At 36.9% G+C, this 13,408-nt stretch overlaps 1 protein-coding gene across 1 annotated transcript; it reads right to left on the reverse strand.

Moving 5' to 3' along the window:
* Window positions 1-1,099: 1,099 nt before the first annotated feature.
* LOC149206729 (photosystem I reaction center subunit III, chloroplastic-like) lies at window positions 1,100-2,330 on the reverse strand. The gene is made up of 2 exons (XM_089395541.1): window positions 1,517-2,330; window positions 1,100-1,397 (listed from the first exon to the last, which is right to left on the reverse strand). Exon 1 carries the CDS (start codon window positions 2,313-2,315, stop codon window positions 1,554-1,556), a length of 762 nt encoding a protein of 253 aa, XP_089251667.1. The 5' UTR covers window positions 2,316-2,330; the 3' UTR covers window positions 1,100-1,397; window positions 1,517-1,553.
* Between the last annotated feature and the right edge of the window lie 11,078 nt (window positions 2,331-13,408).

The following is a 13,408-nucleotide window of genomic DNA, read 5'->3' on the forward strand; positions in this document are numbered from 1 at the left end:
TAATATATTAATTAGAAAAACATCTAACAATATTCTTAATCACTGAAATTCACTTCCATTTTACCATGCAGAGTCTTAACCTACCACATGACTTATCAATACCACATACCAGAAATTCATTAGTCATTTCAAACTCAAAATATTTTAAATATATTTTATTTTAATATATATTTTTTAAAATTAAATTGAAAAGAAAAAAAAAAAGAAAAATCACATAATTATCTTTAATCTCAACCATCTATGCTAAGTATTACTAAAAATATCCTATAAATATTTAATAAAAGTTAAATACTTACCATTCACCAATTTTTGATAATTAAATTGAAATTTAAAACCGGTTCTAAAATATACATATTAAAAAAATTTAAAAAATACATATATTACCCTATATAATATAAAAATACTAACACAAATACTTCATCAATAAAATCCGCACATAATAGGGGTGGCAAGAGTAAGAGGGGTAATCCACGGGACCCAAGAACAAAAAAAATATAGCTATATACTTGGAGTACTTCATCAATAAAATCCGCACATAATAGGGGTGGCAAGAGTAAGAGGGGTAATCCAAGAACAAAAAAAATATAGCTATATACTTAGAGCCTAGAATTGACCACTAATAATCAAGTCAAGTTTTGAGTTTTTGGAAAGATCTTAACCTAGCTATAAACAAAATAATTAAGAAATTGAAAATATAAACAAAATAATTAATAAATTGAAAATACTGAAAGAATCAATCCTAATAATAATAAATAAAAAAAAACCAAAGCCTTAAAAAAAAAACTCCTCTTATCCACCAATTGTTCGTAGAATTCTTAAATTTCATAATCTTTTTATACTTTATCAATAAAATCAACCCATAATAATACATATAATTAACTAAATGCATAATCAATTTTTAAATAACTAAATACAAAATCAATTCTTAAATTTCATAATCCTCTTTACCTATATAAGAAAATCAATTCTTAATTTCATAATTCTCTTTACCTATATACACAATTAATCTCTCTCATTCATAGATATATCCTAATTCTCAATACCAAAAAAAAATAAGAGAGAGAATAATTGTGTGCGCAGACATATCAAGTAAATCCAATTGGTGAAAGCAATATCGCCATTTTTGTAAGAATACAAAACCAATGTGCACATGTCTGCAAATTATGCTCTGTTACACGTAAGTATGACTGAACTGTAATGGAGAAATGGGCAGTCCTGTATTCATGATATGACACCTTATATCAACACAGGATTAACCTTCAAGGCGGATCATGTTTGGAAGACCGCAGAAGACAATATACACAATACAAGTCAAAACAAGTTCCATCGATTCAGTGGCCGTTTCTTAGAAGATCGCCAAAGTAAAATTGCAGTTACAGAGGAAAATATGAAGACATCTGCCATTAAAAGGGTACAAAGAATTTTCCATCATGCAAACCAAACAAAAGCAAGGCAGCGCTAATTAAAAAAAGAAAAAAAAAGCCCTACGAAAATCACACATACAAATCCTACATACCTGAGTTTTGACTTTCTCTGTAAATGTGGGATAAAATCTAGCGGGGAGAAACAGTAATATTTGCGTCATCTTCGACGAGGGTTCCGCTCCTGACCTCGTTGAGAGCAGCGAGAGGCCAAATGATTCCTCTCCACAGAACCCTGGAAGCGACGGGAACGTCGATGACGATTTCTTTCTGGGTGGGTTTTTTGTCGGCCCTGACGGCGATCAAATAGCTGCGGCCCACCCATCCGATCCAGCCGGCGACGTAGAGGAATCCGACGCCCGGGAGGATGAACTCGCCCCAGTGCGCCTGGTCACCGCTCACCACCAGGTGCGGCAGCCCGTCGGTGCCGCACAGCAGGCCCCCGCTCTTGTAGCTGTCGAACCGCTTCTTCGTTTTCTCGATGGACGCCTTGATGGCCAGCGCCGGCGCGCTGTCGGAGGCGTACGGCTTCAGGCTGCTCTCCAGCTTCTTCAGCGTCTGCTTCTCCCGCTTCGCGAACGCCTTCGAATCCTTGCACACGGTCAGCCCCGAGATGTCGGCGCGCGCCTCCGACGGCGCCACCACGGGAGCCGCCGCCATCACCGCCGCCAGAGCCAGAGCCGTGGATATGTTGGCGAACGCATTCGACGACTTGTTGTTGCTCTGGTTCTTGTTTTTCTCTTCCGAGGCGGAGCACACTGTTCGGGGTTTGCAGTGGGGTACGTTGAACGTGGTCGACAGGGAGGTCGCCGGGTTCTTGGGCGTTCGCAAAGGCTTGGCCAGTCCCGTGGGAACGTAGGTTGATACTCCTGCCATCGCCATTGTCATCGCCATTGCTGCCGGTGAATGCCGAGGTGCCGAAGATGTTGGAGTATACCAGGAGAGGTTGGATGTTTGTTCAGATTGTGAGGATATGAGTTGTGGAATGAGGATAAAACCCATCATGTCGTGGCCAGTTCTCATTGGATTTTATATTTTCGTTATCTCATCGCGAATCTCTCTCAAATTCTTTCTTCCTCACCTCAACCACACACCCGCTAAGGCATACCCCACATTTAATCTGATGATAATTTGGGATGTACTACATTGGGGATGAGATGAAATTATTTGAAATTATGATTTTTTTAAGTGTTTTGTTTAGGAGGTCACAATTTAGTTCAGATGGTGATTTTTTTGGGTCATAATCCGGTGAAATATTCTTATGAAATTTGAGTATGGAAATTTCAAGTATTTTTTTTAAGAGGGAGATGTTGATTTTTTTGTTTGTTATAATCTGGTGAAATATTTTTATAAAATTTGAGTATGGAAATGTAAATCATTTTTTAATAGGTAAATAGATTCGATACCATTAAGAACGTTGAGTAATCCAAAATATTGAAGTTTGAAAATTATAATTGAATTTTTTAAAAATTTTACTAAAATTTTACCAAATTTTTTATTATTTTTTAAACAAAATTGTAACTTAGACCAGGTGTTAAATATAATTTAGAGAGCTCTTTAATTTTGAAAAAAAATTCAGTACAATAATTAAAACTGGCAGATATACGAATTTGGAAGTTTTCATGATTTAGAAATGGAGTTGTCTATAATGGGACTTTTTGGAGATTCCGACGATGGAATCCGGCCGAAAAAATTGAGATTAAATCTTGATTTGTATTATTTAAAATGGGTTTTTAACTGCATATTTGGATTCAGCACCCTGAAAAACCCCTGGGACGCTTTGATTGTGCAGAAACTAGCTATCAAACTTGCGATTCCAATAAATTACTACGGGATTTGACCGAAAAACCCACCAAAAAAGCTTCCAAAAAATCGCATTATAGACAACTGCTTAGGTAAAATGAATAAGATTTTGTAATTTGAATTTTGATCAGTTTTTACTAAATTTGTGACTAATAAAAAAATATATATTTATTTCAAAATTAACTTAATTTATAATTTAGGATAATTTTTTTAAAATGTGAAATATTATAAATAACAGTTAAAGAATTGTGAAATTATGAGTTTTGTTAATTATGAAAATAAAGATTTACCATATAAATTAAATATATAATTTATATAACTAAACATCCTAAATCTCACACTATTACATGAAGTAAAATTTATATAAAAGATAAACTAATAATATTTCAATTAATCTAGAATGTGTGAAAATTTAAGAAGAAAAATAAAGCCCTGACCTAATTGACCTAATCTCAATTCTATCTATTTTATTTTAGTCCAACTCCTTACCCATACAATTCATTCTCATGGCATAATAAGTGCACCTCTTTCCATTTGCAAAAACAAAACAAAGCATATTCGCTATAACTATTAATGCATTTATAAAAACAAAACAAGCACATCCCCATATCTATTACGAATTTCCTTACATATGTATTTCATCTACTTGCTTCGGTTAATCCAATGTCTGAGTAAGCTCTCTTTACGCTGGCCTTATGTGGGTAAGGGGTTTGCCTCTGCTTGCTTTATTTAGGTAAAAGGTTATTGGTTATTATTTTCGTTGAGTTTTTTATTTTAATATTTTTTTAGGTAAAAGGTTATTGGTTATTATTTTCGTTGAGATTTTTATTTTAATATTTTTAATAAATTTAGTATGGGTGAGGTTATATTATTTTTATGTTTAAGAATAATATTTAAATAGGTGGATGGATAATTAAAAAATGCATAATTATTTTTGAAATAAATATCAATTCTTTATTTTGACTATTATTAAAAATATTCCATGCATATTTTGTGGAGGTTAAATACCTACTATCCACTTAAAAATTATTGATAATTAAATTAAAATTCCATAAGTTCTATTTCATGAAAAACATATCTATCAACTTTTTTTAAATTTTTTTCAAGAGAAAATTTGTAATTTTATTCAACCTGAAAACAAAGAACAAAATTACATTATGTAGATACTCGAAAGCATTCAATCATGTCACTCTGTTAGCTAGTGCACAATAAGAAGAAAGAAAAAAATAAGAAAAAAATATAAAAGATTTATTATAATTTTCGGAGACTAAGTGTGACAAAAACCACTTAGTTTCCCATTTTTTCCTTTCTTTTTCTCCACCTTTCTCCAAACCCAGTGGTTGTTACTATTTCCATTTGATTTCCATCTACCTTCGGGGAGACTTGTTTGTTTGAATTTGATCTCTTAGATACATGAGATCTCTTTATGCCCTTGATTCATTTTCAGTGGGTGTTTTCACTTTCTTTTTCTCTGATACTATGGTTTTTGTTGATTAAGTACCCTTCTAGATAAGAGCCATTGTTGTTGATTGATCCCCCACTCTGCCATTTGATTGGCTACCAGATTGTGTTTGTGCTTTTGTATTTAGGGTATCTTCCTCAGGCTCTTATTTTTCATCTTCTGAAGTGTTAGGAAAATGTCATTCCCTTGGCTTAGGGGGCTTCCTATTTTTCCTTTTTAGGAAATTTTTTGCTTGTGGGCAAGTGTTCTACAAGTGTCATGTTTGATAACAAGTTCGACATTTCAATGTTGTATTCTCATAATCTAACGCCCGCATCCACTACAAATTTTCTTGTTTTAAAAGAAAACAATCAGGAAGATCTTTGTTAAAGTTGATCTCTACACATATACTGGAAAATGTCAAGATACCTTTTGTTGTTCTGTCCAGGTCCATATTTTTGTATTTGCCCAAAGTATTTCTGATATCCTCCTTGAAAGAGAGAGACTCATTAGAGTTTCTAGGAATTTTATTAGGATTTATGAATGCTGTAGAATGCCCCACCCCCGCCCCCACATCTCCTCAGATTTAATATTATGGTAGAATCCTTTTCCACGCCATATTATTTTTGATAAAGAGAGGCCCTAAGCACCTGTAACAGTCCTAGGTTGATTTTCTATGTAAATAAATTAAACCAAGGTCATGGGTCACGTACTCCAAACTGAATGGAGGGAAAAAAACATTATAATGAGCATCACTTGTGGTTTATTATTGTCTATGGAAATTGGTAAAGGAAAAGAGACAATAAATGGAAATTTAATATGAGAAATAAAGGAAAATAAGATAAAATGAAGATGAAGAGACACAAATATGCATGAAAAGGAAATTAGAGAGAAATTAGAGGAAAATGAAGAAAAAGGAAAATGGAAGGAAGAGACTAGACATCAATGATAAAAGGCTTCACAGAAAAATTTCACTACTTTTGATCACTTTCAGAAATAGAGCTCTAAGTGAAGAGAGAGGAAGCATTTGGACAAGCAAGCAAAGGAAAGCAAGGGAGTAGAAGGAAAGGTTTGAAAAGAATCTATATCAAGAGGACATTGCAGGTAACATGTTGCATGTGTGATTTCATTGCTAAGATTTGGATGCATGGTACATGCATTTGGTTATTTGGTTGCTTTGTTGTCATTAGCATGGGATTTTCCTAGATTGACAATGGTTTCAACCTTGCCATTTCCTAGATAGCCATGGTGTTATGGATGCCTTATTTTGGTTTAAGCTTTGGATGGCTAGTAGACTTTGGATCTTGGTGAGGTGGTATTGGGAAATTCCCAAGGGTGAAGGGTAGAGATGGGATTTCTCCTGGAACTCTTGACGGATGGGTGGAGACAGGAAAATTCCTCTAGGTATGGTGAAGAAAGTTGGAGGCATCTAAGCTTGTTTGGTGTTAGTGATTTCTGGACTAGTTTAGGTGAAATCACTGTGGTTGAGGTTTGAGGTGGTTTGGCCTTTGGAACCCTTGGCTGGTTCTATTTTGATTTATCCCATGAGATCCCACATTCATGCTTGGAATATGACATGGGGGTAATTGGTTGAAGGAGATATTTAGTTCAACCCAATATATGGTTGGGTGGTACATGGAAGTCCTTGACTTGGTTGGAATTTGCATATGTTAATATGAATTGTTTCCTTATTATGATCAATGAGCACATGTATTGGTTATTGTGTTGATTTTATCATTGATTTGTCATTGATTCATTTTGGTTATATGACAGTTATAGGTATGGTTAAATTATGTGCTCTAGTTATGGATCCTATTCATGATTTGATAAGTTATTGAATTGATCTAGGTCTTTGGGGAGGCAAGATTTGAGTAATTGTCATGCTAGGAAGCGAAAGAATAATTCCACGCAGTAATCAACCTAGAAAATAAATCAGAAAACTATTTTTTATTAGATCATAATGATGATTGCAACTGCATTGTGTTGGACTACCTCCTCTTACAAAGTGAGGCTAGTTATTATAGCCTTTTTTAGTTACATTACCATGGGTAAATACCATGGGTGGATAATACCATGGGTGAGTTATTTATGGCCTTTAGTTACATTACGATGGGTTAACGCCATGGGTAAATTTCCATTCAAATAATTCCTCCTCCCTTAGGAAACAATGGTCCCCATTGTGTGAACTTCCCTCCAGAGAAGTATTTGTTGAAGATGAGTTGCGGATGACCAAGTGTTGTTGAAGACAAGGGTTTTGCATGGTTGACATGTAACCATGATGCACAAAGATCTAAGGACAAAGATACCATGTAATGCTTGTGAGCCTATTATGATATTGAAAATGTATGGTCAAGAAAACGGATTTCAATGGAAAGGGTTTTGCATGGTTGACCCATAACCATGATGAATGAAGAGCCAATGATAGATATACAATGTAGTGTCAGTGGGCCAACTATGAGGTAGACAGTGTGTGGCCGAGAAAATGGACTTCGTTAGCAAAGGGTTTTATGTGGTTGACCCATAACCATGGTGAACGAGGGTTTGAGGATATAGATACTCTACCCACTGTGAGGTAAACAGTGTGTGGCCGAGAAAATGGACTTCGTTGGCAAAGGGTTTTGTGTGGTTGACCCATAACCATGGTGAACGAGGGTTTGAGGATAGAGATACTCTGTAATGAGCCTCGAGATCGCTTTTCGGTCTATTTGGTAGAGATCTTGTGGCTTATCTTTGTAAATTCTCATTATCCAAGGAAATGTTGTAAAAGTTTCCTCTAAGTACTCAAGTTTCATATTTTTTTATTTCTATTGTTGTAAATTGATAGCTCCACCATGACACTACCTTGAGGTTAGGAGGGATATTTTTTCGCAACCAGAAATAAACTTCAAGATAGCTGGCAAAGATAGTTCTATCACCATGGGCACCCATAGATATTAACTACATAACTAGAAAGGAAAAATACAAAGCTCCAACATTCTTGTGTGGCTTGTAAAAAAGATATTGTAACAAGAAGTATGATGTCTGAATAATTATTACTAGACTGCCCACTGCAATCCTTGAAGCAACACTTGTCACAAGCTTGGAATGTGTAATTGTTAAAGCATAGTTTGCAGATGCCTCAAACTGAAAGACTTTCATACATGTTTTTGATCTCAAAACAGGTCCTGTAAGCCCTACCTGAAACCATTGCTTAAGTGTGTTGAAAAATGTAGCAAGAAATTCTCAATTTGATTTTTCCTTGATTAAATTGAGAAAATTCAAATTTCCACATCAGCAGACAACTTCGATGATGTTAACTTGTGTGACATGGCTTGTGTCACCCATTTTACTTAGTAAATTTGAGTTGGAAGAAGTTATGCATGTGTGATTGCTAATTTGTAGCAATCAAGGTTAGTTATCTTAGGTTGTTTTTAGTTAAACTAGTTCCAACTTTTGGAGGAACTAGTGGAATGTGAGTTAAGTAGTGGGACTTCAGTCCAAACGCAGATCATCCAGTTAACTGATCAATCAACCCAAAATAGCTAGTGCATGTAGAGAATTCGAGTTACCCTATTGAGGTGGAGATTATAAGGCAGTGTAACATCAGTTGTAGACTAGTCTTGAGTGTATAGGTGTTTCATGCAGTCAGATGATCATCCTAAGGAATTGTGCAATTCAAATAGAGGAATTTCCTAAATAATAGGGGTTAATTCCTCAAGGAACAAGGTAAAGAAATAAGAGTTCAATTCAAGGCAAAATTTGACTAACTCTGTGTCATAGGCCTTTAGTGAGCAGAGAGATAGGTTGTGCACTTGCAAGGTGATCTTAGTTAAGAAAGCAATTGTAATACATCTATAACAACCCTGGTGAAAATTTCATGTAATAAAAGTTAAAAACAATAACCATGGTCGATGGGACACTTATTCCAAGGTGAATGTTGGGAAAGACATCCTAGGGGGTGTTCATTTGATTGTATATGGCTAAGGAAATTGGCAAAGGCAATGGCTAGGGCTTTGGAAAGGCAAAATGGAATTTTTGGCACATTTATTTATGAAAATAATGGAAATTAGTAGAAAAAGGAGGTGAAAGGTCACAGGTTTCATGTGAGGAGGAAAATGAAGGTAAATAATGGAAAATGAAGAAATTAGAGGCCTTATCCATAAAAGGAATTCTGAGGATCAATTGGTAACCTTTTGTTAGTTCAGTGTTGGAGCTCTCTCATTATTCTCTCTCTCTCTCTCTCTCTCTCTCTCTCTCTCTCTCTCTCTCTCTCACTCTCATACTCTTGGATACTTAGAGTTTTCTTGGAGCACTCTTTGTGGGTGTGGCATACTTGGATTATTGGAGCAAGAAGGCAAAGGAAGAGCATGAAAGCGTAAGAAGACATCAACATGAGTAGCTACATTAGATTTGTAGAAAATCATGTGGATTCAGAAGCTCATGCAATGTACTAAAGCACAGGACAAGAATCTACTTCTACTTTCAACTAGCAAAAGCCAATAGATCAATGAAAACAATATGAACAAGAAGAAGATAAAACAATGGAACATAACACAAGATGTATCTACAGAAAGCCACTACTCAAAACCCCTCTATTTGTATTGCATATATTAGAAATATGAGTGAATATACAAAGCTTGTTCTCACAAGAATAATTCCACACAAGTATGCTCAACTCTCTCTTGTGTAATTCCTAGGATGAATAGCCCATATTTAAAGGGAATTCATGCTTCCAAAACTGTGCAATCCAAACATAGGTCCTTCTTTGATTGCATGCATGATCTATACAACTCAGTAAATCATACAACTAATAGTACAATGCCCCTGCACTCTAGTATCAACTGGGTCTTTCTCAAAATCGACATGCATGAGTTTTTGATGAGGGAATCTTCAGTTAACTAGAGTGACACTTGTGGATGAACTAGTGCACCAATTGATTGTTAACTCTCTATTAGTTCCTCTACCAGTTTGGAACTAATTTAACTGAACATAACTTAGTAAACCGAGTTACCTAATTTACAACTCAATTTAAGCTAATACTGGACCCCTAAAACTTAGGGAGAACACATACATGACTTCAGAAAGACTTCCAACTCAAAATTCCTAAGCTAATTAAGTAAATTAAACTTAATTAACTATTTACAGGTTTCTATGAGAATATAATTCGATTTTAATTCACAGTTTAAATTCAAGGACAAATTTAAACTGGAATTTCTTGTTTCCATTTCTCAACACTCCCTCTCAACAAGAAAGGGATTATCAGCTACCCTAATCTCGTCTTTGTGAAGCTCAAATTTACATCTAGACAATAACTTTGTCAAAATGTCAGCATCTTTCTCCTCTATGGGAATGTATTCCAACAACATAATCAACCTCAATACACAATCTCTGAGATGATGATATCAGATATCAATATGATTGGATCAATCATGAAAAAATGGATTTTCAGAGAGTTTGATACAACTATGATTATCGCATTAAATCATTGTCGGATCCATTTGCTGACCAAACAGACCAACCAAGATCTTCCTCATCCAGATGGCCTCACATGCTGCCTGACTTGCATCCATGTACTCAGCCTCTGCTGAACCGACTCCAACCGATTTTTTTTCCTGCTATACCAAGAAACTTCTGCTGACCCAATACTAAAGATCCCTCCTGATGTGCTCTTTCGGTCAGTGGACTCCCTGCCCAATCTGCATCAGTGAAGCCTTGAAGCTTCACTCCCTCTATCTTCCTATACCATAATCCATATTGAGAAGTGCCCTTGAGGTATCTCAACACATGCTTTGTCGACTTCCAATACAGCTTGGTTGGCCTAAGCATCGCTTGACTAAGTTGGTTAACTACATAGCACATATCCAGTCGTGTGCTCACCAAGTACATGAGTGAACCCACAAGATTCCTTTAAACAGTAGCTTCCACTAATTCCCCTGAATTAGCATCCTCCTTCCTCCAGTTACCTACTAGAGGAGTCTCCATGGGTTTGCTTCTCTCCATGTGGAATCTCCTTAATATCTCATTGGCATACTTGCCCTGAGACACAAACAAATCCCCATCTCCCTGCCATACCTCCATGCCAAGAAAGTAATGCATGAGCCCCATGTCCTTCATCTCAAAGTCTCTTACAAGTTCATCCTTACAAGACTTGATCAACTGATCAACACTTGTTAGTATGAGATCATCAACATAAAGTACAATGATCAGCAATTTACCTTCCACCACTATGTGGTACAATTTTTCATCCACTTCACTCTTCGTGACACCAAACCGGTGAAGTAGTTATCTATCGTGGTGTACCAAGCACGGGGTGTTTGCTTCAGCCCATACAATGCTCTATTTAACCGACACACATGCGATTCACGATCGAAGGTCTCAAAACCTTCAATTTTCTCTATGTACACTTCTTCCTCAATGATGCCATTAAGGAAGGTTGTCTTCACATACATATGATGTATCTTCCAAACCATCTATGTTGATAGTGCCAACATAGATCTGACCGAAGAGTACCTTGCAACAGGATCAAAGGTCTCATCATAGTTAATCCCCTCTACTTGTGAAAAGCCATGAGCCACAAATCTATCCTTATGCTTCTCCACACTACCATCTGCAACTTGCTTTACCTTGTAAAGCCAACGAGAGCTCACAACTAACTTGTCCTTCGATCTCCAGAGCACATCCCAAACACTGTTATGAACTATGGAGTCATACTCCTCCACCATGGCATCAACTCAAACTGGTTGCTACATTGCTTCCTTAAAGGAATATGGATCTGTCACAACACATTATCCCATAAGAGCCATGTATCTAGTGTACCTCTCAGGTGAACTCCTCTGCCTACGCTGAGAAGTGGGTGCTCCCACATTCTCTCGTGCATCATCCAATAATCTGTCAGCCTCTCTAGTGTGATTTCTTACTTCTCTGGAAGACTCTACCTGAGTGGATGTCTCCACTCCCAGATTCTCTACATGTGGTTGCTCCACTTCAATTTGAGGCTCCTTATCCTTAGGAGCTAAAATATCCTCATCTGCATGTAGCTTAAGCTCCCTCTCAAGGGAAAATCGCATGGCCTTCTTCTCATCGAACCTGACATCCCTATGAACAACTGTCATCCTATTGGTCAGCAAGTACACCCGATTGTTGTGCGATGTATCAGTGTACCCCACAAATATCCACAAATTTGTTGTCAGATCAAGCTTCTTCCATGCATCTTTGGTCACATGGAAATATACCGATGATCCAAAAATCCTGAAGTGACCAACATTTGGCCTCTTACCGGAATAAGCCTCCTTTGGTGTCTTCACCTCAAGTATTCGATGTGGGCTACGATTTTGAACATAAACCATTGTGTTTCATGCCTTAGACCACAATTTTAGTGGTAGGCCCTGATCATGCAACATCGCCCTCACTACCCCTACTATGCTTATGTTCTTCCTCTCGTCCACCCCATTTTGCTGAGGGTTATGGGGTGCCATCAACTCCCGCTTAATCCCTTCCACTGCACATAAGTTCTTAAACTCGTTTGATACATACTCACCACTGTTATCACTCCGTAGAGCTCTAACCTTCTTACCCGACTCTTTCTCCACCAATGCCTTAAACTCAAAATACTTTGTGAAGGTTTGATCCTTTTTCTGCATGAAAAATATACAACATTTTCGATAAAAGTCATCAACAAATATAACATAATACATCTATTTGGTCGTGGATGCTGTCGAGACTGGTCCACACACATCTGAATGGACTCGCTCTAGAATCGCATATGCTTGACTGTCTCTTTCAAGAAAGGAAGAATTAGTGTATTTTCCCAAAGTACACCCCTTACATGCATCAACTAGCTCAAGTGCACCTTTGAGAAGACTGGTAGAGATCTGTTGCATTACCTTCAAAGCCCCATGATGCAAGTGGCCCAATCATCTATGCCAGAACTCGCCAACATCTCAGATCTGCACCCTTTCTAATTTTGTGCTCAAAGCAACACACTCCTCTACCTCTAGTTTATAGATATTCTTCACTCGAATCCATATCTTATTTACTTAAACCATGGCTATGTGTCAAAGGAACGCCTTTCCTTTCGAGAAGATCACATCATAGCCTCTATCCTCAAGCATGGAAACAGATACCAAGTTCTTCTTGAACCCTAGCACGTACATAACATTCTTCAAGGTGAGTGGAGCCCCATGATCCCTCTGAAAAGTAATCATGCCCAATCTAATAACATTATACTTTTCATTGTCGCCCATCTTGATATGCATATGGAGATCTTTCTTCTCCATGTCACTAAATAACTCTTTTTCGCCAGTCATGTGGAATGAAGATCCAATATCTAAGTACCATACACTTCCCATCATTGATTACACCATGCATGTAATGAGGGAAAAGTCCAATTCAAATTGAGAGGCCAAAGCCTCACCTATCGCTCCTCCTGAGGACTTCTTCTTGGACTTCTTGAGTGGACAATTTGTAGTAAAATGGCCCAGCTCATGACAATGAAAGCACTTAAAATTTTTCATGTCTTTCTTCTTACCTCCATGATAAGAATCAAATTTGGAATGGGAAGTTTTCCCTTTCCCCTTATTCGCCTTAATCGCTAAGGCACAGTTCTCTTCATCATTAGTCTTTGATCAAGAGCCATCCCTAGTGTTCCACCTGATCTCCTCTTCCATCAAATCCAACCATAGTTGTTCCCAATTCAGCAGCTTCTCCCAACCATCGATAGAGTCCTAATAACTATGCCAACTCTTTGGGAGTTGTAGAAGAGCAA

The sequence above is a fragment of the Pinus tabuliformis genome, chromosome 1_2 (assembly GCF_031772625.1).
Source record: "Pinus tabuliformis cultivar Carrire ecotype Pingquan chromosome 1_2, CPIR1, whole genome shotgun sequence".
NCBI lineage: Eukaryota > Viridiplantae > Streptophyta > Pinopsida > Pinales > Pinaceae > Pinus > Pinus tabuliformis.

Coding starts and splice junctions, on each gene's coding strand:
- LOC149206729 (XM_089395541.1), bottom strand. CDS start 2,315: ATGGCGATGACAATGGCGATGGCAGGAGTATCAACCTACGTTCCCACG.